The sequence below is a fragment of the Lepisosteus oculatus genome, chromosome 2 (assembly GCF_040954835.1).
Source record: "Lepisosteus oculatus isolate fLepOcu1 chromosome 2, fLepOcu1.hap2, whole genome shotgun sequence".
In the NCBI taxonomy this organism is placed as follows: Eukaryota; Metazoa; Chordata; class Actinopteri; order Semionotiformes; family Lepisosteidae; genus Lepisosteus; species Lepisosteus oculatus.
The window spans coordinates 20,500,919-20,517,426 of NC_090697.1; the positions used below are offsets into that span (position 1 = coordinate 20,500,919).

General features: G+C 35.2%; 2 protein-coding genes across 7 annotated transcripts in view; one reads left to right on the plus strand and one right to left on the minus strand.

The window, feature by feature from the left end:
• The first annotated feature begins 911 nt into the window (after positions 1-911).
• fam228a (family with sequence similarity 228 member A) lies at positions 912-12,524 on the plus strand. 3 transcript variants are annotated; one of them, XM_069198436.1, is made up of 9 exons: positions 912-1,354; positions 3,770-3,875; positions 4,218-4,379; positions 5,421-5,498; positions 5,814-6,008; positions 7,974-8,054; positions 9,961-10,048; positions 10,746-10,890; positions 11,483-12,524. In XM_069198436.1, exons 2-9 carry the CDS (start codon positions 3,777-3,779, stop codon positions 11,562-11,564), a joined length of 930 nt encoding a protein of 309 aa, XP_069054537.1. In that variant the 5' UTR covers positions 912-1,354; positions 3,770-3,776; the 3' UTR covers positions 11,565-12,524. The 3 variants fall into 3 exon arrangements, with proteins under 3 accessions (XP_069054537.1, XP_069054538.1, XP_015194545.2); XM_069198437.1 differs by lacking the exon at positions 3,770-3,875 and having other exon boundaries at positions 915-1,354; XM_015339059.2 differs by lacking the exon at positions 10,746-10,890 and having other exon boundaries at positions 920-1,354.
• An 854-nt stretch (positions 12,525-13,378) lies between these two features.
• Positions 13,379-16,508, minus strand: part of itsn2b (intersectin 2b) — a 90,110-nt gene continuing 86,980 nt past the window's right edge. For all 4 annotated transcript variants that reach the window (XM_015339051.2, XM_015339052.2, XM_015339047.2 and 1 more), the window contains 2 exons: positions 15,242-15,415; positions 13,379-15,001 (listed from right to left, as the gene is read on the minus strand). In XM_015339051.2, the coding sequence (XP_015194537.2) occupies positions 14,844-15,001; positions 15,242-15,415 (332 nt within the window). In that variant the 3' untranslated portion in view covers positions 13,379-14,843. The remainder of the gene's footprint in view (positions 15,002-15,241; positions 15,416-16,508) is intronic.

Below are 16,508 nucleotides of genomic sequence, written 5' to 3' on the forward strand. Positions count from 1 at the left end.
CTTTTTAGTTACTGCTGGAGCAATTTAGACAAGAGCTGCTGAAGAAAGCTTGTGGAAGACATAGGTAGTGGACTGGCAAGGGCTAAATATGAAGATGAGACATACTTAAAACCACTCACTGGATAAGGTTTTTAAGAACAGCAAATACAATTCCCAAAATAAAAATCACACATCAGCATTCTCTGCATGCTTGAAGGCAATGAGCTACTCCGCATATCGAAGCCAGAGTCGGCAGTAAATTTAGATGGAGCAGTAGCGGCCTCTAGCGGTAAGAAAGAAGCGCGACGTCTAATGACCTTCAGAACACTATAGTGCGCTTGAGCCATTAAACAAAACATCAACTTAAAAACAAATGTTCTGCATCTGCATGCATTTATTGAAAGTGACAAAAATTCTACTTTAAGTATGTTATGTATGTTTTACGTGGGGTGTTTTCTTTACATGTTTGTACAGTGTATTTAATCCAAAGATTACTGGCATAATTTTATTTTGGACTTTCAAATATATTAGCATTGGGGATCTAGTTATTTGAATACGTTTCTTTTTCGACGTTAATATGTTTTCGGTAAAAATTGAGAATATCCCCGTGCATAAGGGTATCAAGCTACATTCCTACTTACCAAATAATTGTATAGTCGACTGTCAATGGCATAGCACAGTATCAAATGCGACTCACGGTCTCCATGAACGTCTTCATCAACAGTGTATTTAATCCGTTGAAATTTAAAACTTACTCTCTGGTATGGCGCATTAAGTAATGATTACTGCTTCATTCATTTTCTTATTTACCCATTCCCATGGGAACAAATCTTTTAGCGCCCCACTCAGTCAACACTTGATTGGCTAAAACAGAATATTCTCGTCATCAACTGGCCAGTTCAGCCCTCTTGTCCTCGTGTGACGTTGTCATAGCAGCAGGTCACACGCTGTAGTTAGGGTTGATTTAGTCGTGAAACTTGATCGGACTTTTGGCTTGCTTTAGCAGCCCGGTTGTTGGAGTTTGATTATTACTGAGAAATTGGTACTGCTGCTCAGTACCCAACACAACGCAGTGAGTTGTTTCGTGATGGAGATGACATTCGTATAAAAAAAAAAAAGTGACGAGAAGAAAGTTGTCATTACCTTCGTACTAAAATATGTCGTATTTAGAAAATACGTCATATAAAATGTAATAATCTGTAAAACGATTACGTTAAACCATGAAACACTAAACGATTGAACCATGTAGGTATTTATGCCATATTGTACTCAATATCCATGTGGCACTTCTATTCTTCGGTGGACACCACACGCCTTGGCAAATTGAATGACTTCATGATCACTGTAGCTGCTTCCTACGAGCTGTTCACTGGATGTAAGTATACTATCCTTGTAAATTGAAGTGCATACCCAAGAAAATATGTACTGCTTTTTTAGATGCCTGTGTATTAGAATTGAAAATAAACATAACGTTAGGGCATTATTGAGATATTTTTAAATGGTACTAAATGAACATTTATGCCTTTTATTTGTGAAATAAGTATGGTTCTTTACCTTCTGTAACACAACGTTAATATACGGTATACAAAAGGTAGCATTTTTTTAATGTTTTAATTTTGTCTCAGTTCTCTAAAATCAGAATTTACCCTTGTTTTAATGATAAATGTGTCATGTTTATTTGATTAGTCCTTCACATTTGGTTAGTGTCTGTAGACATCCATTAATCTGCAGTATGATGCAACTTTAAAAAACTTCCATCTTTCTCTTTAGTTCACACCTCTGCCAAACTTTGCATTCAATTTCCCAGTTGTCAGTCTGCGGTCCTCTTCTGCTTTTTTTTCTACCTTTTCCTTTCTCTGTCCTCCTCCTTCCTCTGAGTCATCTGATGACTTTGCCTTCTATTTATTCTGCTGTGAAGTCTTGGAGTCTTGCAGACCATTCCACAATTCATCTCCTCTGTCACCCCATCAAGGTTTTCTTCTTACATCTACCACTGGTTTTCCTTTCTTTCCCTCCTTCATTCCTTACTCTGAGCTCTCCTCCTTGTTCCAGGGCCACTTTATTGTATACAGTACCTCTTGCATTCAAAACCTCCCCGCCATTCCCCTCTTCTAGCTGTTAGCTTCAATCTCTATTTTTCCTCTCTACTTTTAATATTTCTCTGCTTTTAGATGGTTTGTCCTGGTTTTAAACAGGCCTTCATTAAACTGCTCTTAAAAGTAAAAAACACCCTTGATCCCCAATCCCTACAAGATGATCTGTGAATTATCTCCCTGTCTCCGTTCTGTAAAACCCACCGAGCGGGCGTTGAACTGTGTGCTTTGAGCTGGTCTCATGGAGCACTCACTGCTTGACCTTCACCACTCTGTCCTTCACTTGGCACACTCAGCAGGAACTGCTCTCTTATTCCTTATTCTCATCCCTCAACGTGAGCTCACCTCCCTCTCCTCAGGCTTTTTCCTTCTGGATCTTTGTGCCGTCTTTGACACTAGAGATCTCCTGTCCTGTCTTGAATCTTCTGTCAGCATTTTGTAACCCAGGAAAGCCTGGCAATGTTCTTACCTATTTCTCCTCTGGCCGTGCTGATGACACATAACTAAGTTTCCTCACTCGACTCTCTCCACTCATGTCCTCCCCAGGGTTCTGGTTTGGGTCTCCTGCTCTTACTATTTCTCAAGATCCACTCCCCGTTGATCTTATCTCCTGGACTATCATGTCTTTTTTATGCTGCCGATGCTCAGCTCTTTCTCTCTTTTCCTTTCACTGATACACATCCTTCCTGCGTCTCAGCCTCAGTGTCATCTCCTCCTGGATGTACTTACATTCTCTTTAAGTGCACCATTCACAGTTCTACAGTATGTCCTTTTCTCCTTCGTTTTTGTCTGTTCTGCAGACCTCTTCGCCACTTTTGAAGAAAGGGAGAGAAAGAAAGGCAGAAAATGGCTTTGTGGTTGATTAGTGGTCAGACAAGTGGGTTGTCAAGCAGGATTCAGTTTTCCCTATATTCTTAAACTAACAGACCATGTTAAGAGTGCAGCTTTTCATACTAGAGATATAACATGCCTTGTGCAAACTGAGCCTTCAAATCAAACACAATTGTCACATAAAAGAGTTTGTTTGAATTTGAATTTTAGATTAATTAAAAGGTGGGTGTTTTTTTAAGTGAATGTCATACAAAGAATTAACATTTTTCATTGGTAAATGTGTTTGTTCTAACTTTGATTTAAATTTCATGATGAAATGTATATTTATAAAACCATTCTTCAAGTTAAAACATAGGCTGATAGCTATATCAGGAGATACAAATCAAAGTTCTCTTCACAGATTTAAATGATGCATATCTGACATCACTAAATAGCCATGCAATTGTAAATAAGTGTCACTTTCTAACACACTGTTGCAACTGTATAAATGTTATTTCCATTGTATGTATTACAGATTGTAAGGATTTTATACATGGATTTGCACTATCTATGCTGAAGTGTTACTATACATATACTGTACAGTATATGCTGTATGGTGATGTCTATTTTTTGTGTTTGTGTAAAGTTTCATTTACTTTGTAGTCGAAAACTGGTCAACAAACCAAGACTTGTACTTTCTTTGTGTAAAGATGACTTTTAAATTAGTTTGTTGCACTATGTGATACATTCTAAGTTACCTTCAAAATGAAGCTGTAATTAAATGAGCTGTTTACTCAGTTAAGAAATGCAACATGATCTGTTGATTTTTCTTTCAAAATTGAAGCTTGCGAGTTAGATTTCAGAGTCTTGTTTGGTCATTGTTTTAGGTAAGACATGCCTGTGAAGGTGAAGAACACTATCTCAAAGGGTTCAATAATAATGCACTCAACTGACCCCATCCTTTTCCAGAATTCGGACACAAAGGAGCCAGCAGTAAGTGCGTGTCATAGCACAGTGGGTCCTTATTCTGGTTTTGAGGACCGCTGTACAATTCTGTTTTTATATCCAGCTGGATTGTTAATCAGAGTTTAATTAACTTCAGTTTTCTATTTGAAGCATATTATTACATTTGCTTTCAGCTCTTCAGGTCAAATGGAATTTGTAGTGGGTATTCAACCCTATACCAATTAAACTCATACCCCTGTATAAGAACATTCAGTATACGAATTTTCTGTAATCCAAAAATGAAGAATTTGTACCTGGGCATTTTAATTTTCTGACCATTAGTGTAAAAATATGTGTAACTGAGAAGTATTAAACTGTTTTGTTCCACAGCCACAGCCACTGAGAGATCTCGATAAAGACCAGGTGGTATCAATGTCTGGGTCAAGGAGATCACATAGTGCTAGAAACAAAATCCCCTGGGTGTCTGACTGTGTGTTGAAAAGAAAGGATGCAGTGGACTGGCTGTCACGCAACCCCTTCACACGTATGCAGGTACCAAAGACAATTCTACAGTTTTCAAGAAACTTTTGACTGTCTAAAACAAATTTAAATATTCATTTAGAGTAGGTGTGTGTTTGCATTTCTCTTAAATGTCCTTGTACTTGCTATTAACCGTTTTGTATGTAATGGGGGACACTCTTTTGTGGATTCTACTTAGATTCTTATGTGACACACTTAATAAATAAAGACCAGGTTCAAGATCAATAACTTTGTCCAAGATTGTTAAATCATGCTTGTAACTAGAGTTTCAAAGAATCATATTGTGCCTCATCTTATTCACCTGAACTTTTGACGGTTTTATACTTTGTACTTCTGTAGAAAGCATTCTATATTTCAATAGGTTATGATGTACCCCGGCTTCATTAGATCTTGTGCTGTGTAACTTAGTTGTAGTTCCCTGTGAAACTGATTGCCTACTTAAAATCTTTTCTCAAATTTTAAGAGCAAATATTATAAAGCAGTATACAGTATCAGTGTTGATCTGACATCCTTTTAGTCAAAAATCATTTTAGAAGCTTTTCATCTAATGTCACTGACAAATATCATTTACCTAAGTATGCACTAAGATCAATTAAATAACACTGATACACAGTAATTAGCAGTCTACTTTCTGCTGTTTTGAATCTATATTTAACCTTTACTACTGCTGTTTGTTAAAATTTACCTTTAGAAATTCTACAGAAATTATATTTTATGCCTAATCATTTACTGTGATGACCACTTGCTTAGGCGTTAATATGATTAAACAGAACCTGCCCTTTTCTGAGTCCCCTTAGTGAATGTCCCTAAGGATATTATGGTCATATAATTAATTATACATTTCTTCCCTTAGATGGAAACTGACAAGTAATATGCTGTATAACCTAGTCTCTATTTAGTGCTTATACTAAATTGTATAATATGACAATTGCTATTTCTTAGGAGGTTAACTTTAAATAAACTGTTATCTGTTTTGCCTTTTAAAGAAATTATAGTAGATTACAAAAAAATCACATCTTTAAGTAGTATGTACAATTTTTCAATCCCTTATAGGCAAAATTGCATGCTGAAAATCATGAAGCACAATTGCTTGCACAGTCTGTTTTGGACACAGAAAATGGGTTTGTTAAGGTAAGACTTTATCATTTCTAATCTTTCTTGAGAGGGAGGGGAATGGGTTGTATTTTTATGGTAAAATAAAATTGTGATTATTTGTCATCTAGTTTGTACTGATGTAATTCCCCCCCCAAAAAAAACATCACAAAAAATAAATAAATAATGTCAAATATTATGTACTGCAAGTAAATATTGTGCTAATTATTTTTTTTGCTAATTATTTTGATAATTTCATACAAAAAGTAAATGTGATTCCCGAAATAAAGTTAATTAATATGTACATTTCCCCCCACTATATGTAGTGTAATAGCCTGTGCTATATTTGAACAGGAGCTGGATAATTATTTGAACTACAGAGATGTCCTTGAGTTGCGTAAAAAAGAACTTCTTCACAAGAAATGGAAAGAATGTGTCTCTGAGCCAATTCAGAAACAAATTAAAGAGCACATAAACAAATACTGCTATCAAGAAGCAGAGCAGATGAGAAGCATGTTTTTGCAATATTTGGATTACTGTAATACCAAGGTAAAGTAATAAGTATGTACTGTATAATATAAGTGATATCTGAAAAAGAAAACTTGAGGTATGGGTACCTGGTGTGAGTGTGTGTGTATCTGCATATCTGGCCCCTGATAGACCGGTGTCTTGTCCCGGGGTACCCTGCCTTGTGCCTGTTGGTTGCCATGATAGGCTCCAGCTACCTTGTGAACCCTTGTGACAGAGTGGGTTTTCGGGCTGCCTTTCGCTGGCAGAGGGTCGATACTTCTGGCAGAATTAGAGAGCCGACACATACAGTACAGTAGTCTCTAAGATGCCTTTCTTCCTGCCCTCAAGTTTAAACTAACAGCGAGAGACTCTTGGATCGTGGAATAATACGAACATCCGCTGTCTTACAGGTGAACACAAGGAGAATCGCATGAGAATGTTTTATAGGGTTCTCTAATGAGGACCCAGTTGGAGCTAATTCCCATTCTCACGCGAAACTGGTTAGAGAGGGAAGATTTGGGGGGCCCTCTAGTGGTGTGCAGTGGAAAAACTTTTCACCCTGAATTGTAGGAAATTTACTGCTTAAATTTAAGAACGTTTTTTTCTGAAACTCACTAAGTTCTGGTAAGACTTCTAGTATTGCAGACCACAAGGTGGGACTATACATGTACCCATTCCATTGGAAACTGACCGTTACAAGATTGCAGAGACAATTTACAAATACCAACAGACACAAGATTGCTTATTATTGATGTCAGATTGCTGTTAATATATGAGATGTAATGTTTGTAAATAAAATATCTGTGTGTATAATTAAGCATAAATTATTCAGTATAGATAGATAAGACTTTATTGATCCCGAAGGGAAATTGACGTGTTACAGCAGCCCAGCCCAAGACAAGCAAAGCAAAAAACATCAGAATAGACAAAAATTTAAATATGTACAGTGGTAAAAAATAAATATAAAATAAATAAAAATAATTACATAGGTGTGTGCAAAATATGCTCATAGCCACTGTAAAAACAATAAAATATGTGCAAAATGTGCATAGGTATATACAGATTGAGTGTCCCCAAAAAAAGTACAATGGAGCAACATGCTGTCCAGACCATATTTGAAAGTATCTGATGTGCAGAGATACTGGTGTTAAGTATAACTTTGCTCATTTTTCTTCTCACTGATCCTTGGCTTACTAATATCCTGGTATTCCTGAAGAGAAAGTCTTTTCTATTTTATGGGTATTCTGATGGCAATGTTTTAGGAAGTGTTTTGACTGTTGTATTTTAATACTGCTCATTCCTTTTTATAGTCATTTTATAGTAATTGCTGTACTTCCAAATTGCATAAGGTTTGACTAACCAGATTTTTCTGGACATTTTAGTAAATATTTTGTCTTTAGTATAAAACATACGGTACTCTTAAAATTACACAACCATACAGTATGTAACATTAAATTTCTCTCTGAATTGAATTATTTAAAAAATCATGTAAAACTGGCAGTATTGAATTGTATGAACAGAATGTAGACAGTATTGAAACAAATTTTAAAAATTTTAAAAACTTTTCATGAATAATAATGCAGAATAAAAAAATCATCTAGTCATTCTGCAGTAACGGGAAAAGGTTACTCTTTTACTAACTAAAATTCTCTGACCAAAATTGTAGAGACAATTGTTAAAAAGAAACATTATTGTTTTAATGTTTTTTATTTAAATTAACTAATTTAACCACCAAGGTAGTGGTTTATGTTTAAATGTTTGTTTAAGGTAAATTCTCATGTTTAGTATGAGGCACTAGGTATTAATTTGTATTTATCTAAAACTGTCTCATTTTCCCCTTCCCTGAATGACTTAATTTGTTTCAATACAGTATTTCTGAAACTGCATAAAATATCGATAAGGGCATTAATTTTGCATGTGTTTAAATGGCATTGTTTTTGTTAAAATGAAAAAAATAATCGTAATAAAAGTGACCACACTATTATTTAATATTATTTTTTACAGGGTTTTGTGTTTTTAAAAGACTACGATCCACGTGAATATAATCCCTTTCTTCTACACATAAACAGACCGCATTATTTTAAGGTAAGTGTTCTTTAAGGAATGACTTCAACAAATGACTTACTTAATAGTGATGAAGATTGTCATTTTGAAGTCTGAGAAGTAGAAAAGTACTATATCTTGAAGAGTAGCTCTGTAGTTTTATATCAATAGGGACATTAATATTTTAAATTTCGCACTTGCTAATCTGTTTTAGTGTTGAATCATTTGCAAACTTGACAATTGTATTTACTATTTCCATGTATAATCCTGATGTAAATGAGGAAAAGCAGTTGTCCTAATACAGATCCCTGTGGTACTCCCAACAATTTCATCATCTCAACTTGAGAATTTTACCCCTTCTCTAATGTTTTCTGTCCTTTATCCAGTTCTTAATCCCAGTACATTTATTGGCCTGCTTCCTGTATTTAAAAAAAAATAATGTTCTATGATGAACTTTTCATCTACTGATAATCTATATATACCATTTATATGATTACTTTGTGTCCATTTTCTTTATTTCTTTTTCAAAGAAGTCTAACAGGGTAGTAAAGGAGCCTCTCTTTTCCAATGACATATTGAATATCCCCTACATGTAAAGGGAGTAAATAGTTATCTAATCAATATAATAACACAATTTCTTTCACCCAGAATTTTCTCAGTTTGAGCATTATAAACTTTTTAAAAAAATATTCCCCTTCACAAATGTGTGCATTCATAATACAACAAAATGGGATGTAGTTGAAAGGAGTTGAATACTTTTGCAAGGCTCTCAATATGTTTTGTGTAGGTGGACAAGTTTATCTGTGCAAATCTACAAGATGCAAAACATGAGCTTTTGAGCAAGGCATTACATTCTGTGTCATTTGTTGTTCCAATCACCACTCCTGGAGAAACCTGTTGGGTTTTGTTCCAGTTGAGCACTTAATCTGTGATGATAATTGATATCTTTAAATAGAACTTGCTTGTTCAGACTTGTTGCCTGTTACTCCATCTGTGTTTTAAAAAGTGTCAGACTTAAGTGTTAGTCATCAGCTTTACCGTAGGTACTGTATATGAGGTTTTACGAGCTCTCAATAACTTTTTAAGAAATAAGAGGTCTTAAGTTGTCTTGAGTTTCTGATTAACAGATACAGGGGTGAAAATGTATCAGGCACTCCCAGAGAGTTTTTTTCCTTCCAAAGAGTTCCTGTTCAGCTAACACATAAGAATAAAGGAATCTATGAAACTTAGTAATTGGAGAGGATTGATACCAATTTAAAACCCCACTCAGCTTTTCAATACCTGAAATCAGATTCTCAGCTGAAGTAAATTGAGCCAGAGCCCTATCACATGAAGAGGTCTATTACACAAACTGGGTATACTTGTTTTTTCTTTAAACATACAGTAGGTTCTTACTTGGCATCAACTGATGAGATCCTAAGTTTAAAGCCTGTGCCATAATACAGGATTATAATCATCCAAGTAAACTGTTCTAACCACTATGGTCTGGCAGGTAGTACTGCAGCACCAAAACATAGACCACCAGGTTCAGAAACAATTTTTATCCGCAAACAGTATTAAATAGTTTACATAGCTCATAGCTAACTGGAAACTGACTGACTACTCACTGCCTGTTGAAAATGCATTTCTGCGCTGCATACTGCACATTTGTTGTTTACTATTGTACATTGTGAATTCTTATATGTTGTATTGTATTGTGTACTGGGAGAGACTGTCTTTGCACTATTCACCTATAGCTTTTGCTGTATTTATTGCTGTTTTCACCTGTCTGTGTACTAAGAGAACAAGCAAAGAACTCCAATTACTTTTTTATGAATTTTGGAATTAAGAACTCCAGTGTACTTTTCATGAAATGGCAAATGAAGTTTGAATTTTGGATAGCTAATCAAAAATCAGTGCTAAAAAACAATAAGGTAACATTTCATGTGTTTTATTTTAATTCTTGTAGGTTTCAACTCCAATTTTAGAAGATCCTCTTTTGATTCAACATCAGGATCGAATGAAGGAGAAGGGAATTGTCCTTCAATGTCAAACAGGTCCCTTTTAAAAAAATGTAATTTGTGGTCTAGGTGTTTAGTGCCATACAAGTACCACAAATAGCAGGAAATATTGCATACAATAGCTTTTTATTTGTTTGATTCATGTAATATGTTCAGGCCATGAATACCACTACATATTTGTAGGAACTGGATTACAAAGTAAGAGAAAAAAGAGCATACTAAGCATCTGCGGTTAAATACTTTATGTGTCATCTTGAGTGGAAACAAAAATAACTCACTTTTATTAAATAACACAATGTTTTTATAAGAGAACAGACTATTCCACTGAACGTTCTATTTGAACAGCAACTGTCAGAACAAGTTTAAGGCAAATCAATGAGTCTTCTGGCACTTGATGAAGATGAAGGAACTTTTTTGGGTCAGCTGCTCTTTTCCCACATCATGCCTGGTGACTTCATTGCATTCATGCAGATACTAGTTTCAACACCATTACAAGTGAAGCAACCAAACTCCTAATAACAGCAAACCAGAGTGAGTCAGGCACTTCAAAGGCTGGTTAACAAGTTCAACATTACAACCACTTCCAAATCCTGTTGTGTAATCCATACTAGCAAAAACAAGAGACACGATGACAGCTTTACCACTACATTTTAAGATATAAAGTTTAAAGATACATACTTTATTTGGCAGCTACCTATATTTTGGAAATGCTATATCCAGTTTTTTATTACAGGAAATGTATACTCCTTCAAACAAATTGAGGAGCTTCTGAAACCAAATTTGCCTCTAGTACCACAAGGTCGCCATGGGGTTAACAGTATTAAATGGGTACGAATGCCACTTGGGGATATTGAAAGTGATTTGTGGCAACGAAGCAGGTACAACACTGCTGCTAAAACACATACAATCAAACATAACACTTACTATTTTAACTCAGATTAAAGTTTAGTTTAAATCTTAAAGAGGTGATTGTTAAGTTTCCCAGTAATAATAATTTAAAAGAAACCAGCAGTCTTGCTTAAAAAAACCTCTATTTCACATGAGGTTAATGCTGTCACATTTAACATTACCCATATTTCTGAATTGTGCTGTAACTGATTAGAAAGGTTAGAAATGATGAGTTGTGCAAGGTCTAATAGACACTGATGTGTGCTTCTTTTAGCAGGGGCACAAAAGCAAATCGTACACAATGTGAACCATTAGTGCTTGATACTGTACGTTTACCAAAACTACCAGAAAGGGTATCACCAAATGTTTTTACTTGTTATTGACATTTTTAAAAATTGTACTATAAAAATAGGTTTTCCACTTTTTAGAAGCATCTTTGTCATTTAAAACAATATTCTTTGGCTCTGTTGGTTATATTTTTGTAAAAAAAAAATGTTTAAGCATTCTTTCAACACTGGATAACAGAGAATCTGAGATTTAATGTCGATGTCAGTCAAAAAACTTCTTATTTTGTGTGTCTAGGGACAGAAAGAAGGCCCGTAGAACTGCAAATAAAGTAGAAGACAACTACAAGTGCACTTATGCATGGTACAATGCCCCATGAAGAGGATATCATGCAACATGAAGAAACAAGAAGCACAAGAATATCAGTTTTTCAGAATATTCTGCCTATGTTCTTATCACATCTCTTCATCACCAATCTTCATATTCTTTTCAGGACTTCCTATAACTATTCAACTTGGAAGTGATAGTAACCTTATTTGCTTCTTCAAGTGCACTGTCCAGCTAAATGTATGCATGGCCATACTGCAGTTTTAGTATTAAACCTTTTAATAAAAATGTGACGTAGCACAAAACAAAACTCTTAGGGTGACATTTTTGCTAACAGATGAAATTTCATATTTTTCCTATTGCTAAATTTGCCATTGACCTCTTTAGACTTCTGAACTAAGTGGCATGATGCTTTCATACAGTGTTGGCCTATGTCAGTATCTTTCAAGCATGGAAGTTTTAAAGTGACATTAAGACTACTCTAACATAAAGTGTCTGTCCTTGATCACAGGCATCTGTGCAACTACTTAAGCTGAGCTTTTGTCGTCTTAAAAAGCGGGTTATTGTTTGTTAAGTCAAAGATAAAGGGAAAGATAATAAATCAAATGTTCTTATATACATTAGTAGATTTTAAAAACTAGTTTTTAAAATCATGTGAAATGAAGAAATCCCGAACACCGTTGCAGATCCATCCATTTTCTAACCACTTCTTCCAGTTCAGTTTAGGGGGGAGCCGGAGCCTATCCCAGAAAGCGACAGGCACAAGGCAGGGTACACCCCAGACGGGATGCCAGCCCATTGCAGGGCAAATACAGACACACACCCCAGGGGCAATTAACCCACCAGTATGTTTTTAGACTGTGGAAAGAAACCAGAGCACCTGGAGAAAACCCGCACAAACACAGGCAGAACATACAACAAGCACAAGGCAGGGTACACCCTGGGTGGGACAACAGTCCATCACAGGTCAGACACACAGACACGCACAACTTCACACCAGGCTCAGTGTTCCCAGAAAATTAACCTATCAGTATGGTTTTTGACTATGAGATGAAGCCAGAGTACCTGTGTTCCAAGTGAACACAAGGAGAACATACAGACTCCATGCAGATAGCACCCCAAGTCGGGAATTGAACCCAGAGCCTTAGAACTGCGAGGCAGCAATGTTAACCACTGTATCACTATGACGCCCCTGGTTAGTGATGTTTTGACTCCAATCAAGCTCAATCACAAAAAAAGACCTGGAAATGGTACACATGCCATTATGGTATCATGTAAATATTGTGATAGATTCCCAATACTTCTGTAACTCCAGACAATTATCTGCAGCTTCAAAAATGAGTACGCATGTGCACACAAATATCCAAGCCATTCATATTACCAAAAATGTTACATACCCTTTATATCTTGGAATAATTCTGAAGGCTTTCATTTGATTTTAGAAAATCAGATGTCTCTATTTTAGAGCTTGTGGTACAGTGCAAAGTAAACACAACTAATGAGAGTCCCAAATATTCTAATAAACCAGAAGGTAATATTGCTTTCTCTCTGAAAAAGGTCATTCACTTTTTAATAATTTTTATACATGGTATATTTCACATGAAATAGAGGGTCAATTGTCCTTTTGGATTTCCAGTTAAATATTTAAAATATAACCAAATATTTAATTTAATAAGATATAATAAATTAATATCTGGAAAAAATGTTTTCTAAAAAAATGGTCAGCCCTGATATTTCTGATGATTGTTTTAATCTAAGTGAAATAAAATGCTAATTCAACATGCAAGAACTGTGGATGCATTTTATGTGAATTAATGTGTTAATCTTGCTGAAATTATGAAAGTATGAAAATAAATCCAGGCAAAGAACCTTTAAAGAACCTTTATTCCAGTCATTCCATTCTATAATTCCGTAGCATATTCAGAAACAGAACATGATTAAAAAGAATATGGCTGAATTCATATGACCATATTAAGGACTGGCTGATATCAAGAACAATTAGAACCATTTCAGAACTGAGGCGTTCCATAAGTTTTCAAATGACATTCTGAACACAATGCACAACTTATAACAATTCCAATTATCACTTACAATAATGCAAACTACCATTCAAATATTGAGTTGCTTGAAAACAATCAACATGGAAGTCAACCATGTTTTAATAAAACTAAATATCCAGTCATATTCCACAGCAGTAACACATTAACAAGTTTAGAACATTTTATCTCTGGATATATACTAAATATTTTTTCACTCTTGATGAAAAGATCAAAAACAATATGTCCTTTTCCTTTATGAAAGAAATAAAAATCTATTAAAATAATAACTGTGCATAAAATCTAGTTTTACGTACTTTAAACATCTTTTTCTTTACATAAATTAAAAATAAATAAAATTCTTTGCACCGAATTCCATTCTATTTTATATCAGAATTCTCACCCACTTACCATTATACTTTATTGTACCTTCAGCAAAATAAAATTGAAGAAAAAAATTCAAATACAGCAAATGAAAAAAAAAAGTTGACTATTACTTTTATAGTTAGTGGTTCTAATTTATGTACATGACACTATGGCAGAACCAGAACTAAAGATGTTTTGATACATATGTGGGGAAAACGGTTGTATATATACAGATGTACAGTACAGTTAATAAAATGAATCTCAAAAAATATATTTTGATTTATTTTTAAGAAATATAGGTCAATGTTTAAGGCAGGTTAAATATTGACTATGGTATTTTTAAGTGACTTTGTTGCTGCAGTATGTTTGACAAAAGAGGAAAAAAATCCTTTCATTTCAGTGCAGAACACAAAGATTTACAGTTCTCTGCCTAAAACAGTAGCAAATTGTTTCAAGATTTCCACATGCAAGACTGAGAGATATATATTAAGTAACAACAACAAAAAATAAATCCTGAGATAATTCCAGTAGTATAACAAAACTAAATGTACTTACTTGGCCTCAGCAAAACCAAACTTCAGATCCCAAATTTTATTTTTTATTTATTTATTAATTACATATGTAGATTTAAATCATTAGAAAGACCTTATATAATTTTACAGTTTTCAAAAATATACCCTTTATGGCCTTTATAAATATACAGTTGGCAAAGCACAGTTAAGTAGTTAAAAAAAACAATCACTGAAGATGCAGCCCTTCAGTAGTGTCACATTTAGTTGCATAGTTAAGCAGCCAGGCCACCGGTCGCCGTGGAAACAGGGGTGCCACAGCATCATGATAGAGACGGGGCCCAGTGTCTTTCCCACATTCATGCCAACTGCTGTGTGATGGCTCTGTAAGCCGTGGAAAGGGGACCTGCGGCCCCAGGCTCACACGAGAGTCTTCTGGTCGTAGAGCTGCAGGTCCAAGCGCACCCACACCTCTCCTGTCGGCACCTCGTGAAGCAGCAAGCGCCTGGTCGCGGCTCCCTTGTTCTCCAGCTCTTTTTTGATTGTCGCCACCGGAACCTCAGTACGCCCCAGGAAGTCTGTTAGGACAGCAGAGTGAGCTGTAAGCGAACATCCTGATTGTGCTCCTCCAAAGTTTCTCTTGAGTGAAAATGTTGCAGGCAAAATAGAATATAGATATATTTTTACATAAAATGGCAAAAGCGATGCAGTAGGAATACATGGGATGATAAATCCTGACTCTGAGGTAACTTTAGTATTACAGAATTAAAATGTAATGTGTTGTGCAGAACTATAGATTCTTACAATAGAAGGCTTACCATCTGGAGAAAACTGATCCCTTCCAAAGATGGTTATACAAAGCACATCTTGGTAAAGGTCCTTGATAAAAAAATGGCAGTTAAAGTTCCATTTGGGATTCGAGGTGTCATTTATTGTCCTTGTTGTAAAACACTGGGCTCCCATGGTTACTTCACAGTATGAGTTACTCCTTCCTGCAAAGTGAGAACAAAGGTCATTAAAATCCATTATTTTGAGGATCAGAAATTATCTTTTGGAAACATCTTGGTTTTCAGAAATAACCCTAAAATCAGCACTGTTTTTGATTGTTTAAGGAACTGCCCCAAAATCAATCACTAATTATTTTGCAAATACAATTCTGTAAAACACAATAGCTTTGTTATTCTTCTTAATAAACATCAAGAGGTACATTGCCCTGAAAGAAAAGTGATCACATGAAATCCATAGAATGTTACACAGTACACCCTCAGGAGTCTCTTTCATGCCACTGTACAATAAAACAAAACAAAAAAATACAATTAAAAAGCAAAATAAATGGAACTTGTTTTGCTGCATATACTGTATGTACGGTATTTAGCTGTCTTTGGACTAGGAGGCAAGTAAACATGGAAGAAAGCACTGATGATCTAAAGGTATTTCTAACAATTTCAAGTTAATTCAACTAGCTTCACATAAATCATTGGGACCACCATATTAAAGAATAAACAGCATCCAGAATAATGGACTACAGTATGAATACAGGAGCAGACATAATGGTAAGAAAACAACCGTGAAGAAGCAGAGGAGAGGACAGAAGAAAATAAAAAAGAAGGCAGGTAGAACATCATCAATCATCACCACCATCTTTCATCAACTCCAAAGATGCGAGTGAGAGATCTTTTCTAAACAGATTGGGAAGCAGATTCTGTCTAGGTAATCTGAGCATTATGACAAGAGAGTATTTTTCAGGCTAAACATGTCTCCCCTATTTTCATGATTGACAGAACAGGGAAATGGGCTCTCATTCACTTGTGGACATGTACAGTATGTTTTAAAGAGAAAGATTTACTCCAAGGTGTTATCCATTTAAGTCATGGGTGTTATCCATTTTTATTTTGATGCATTTTATCTCTTCTAAGCCTGTGAAATTGTTATTGTGGCATGATTAGATTATTCTGTATGTGCAGAATCCTGGAACTTGTTAGATTCTAGGATTCTGAAACACACAGATCATACTGTACATATCTGTGTATAGTGTGATTGCCTAGTTGTGTTAATTACTAATTACTAATGTTAGCAAACATTTGT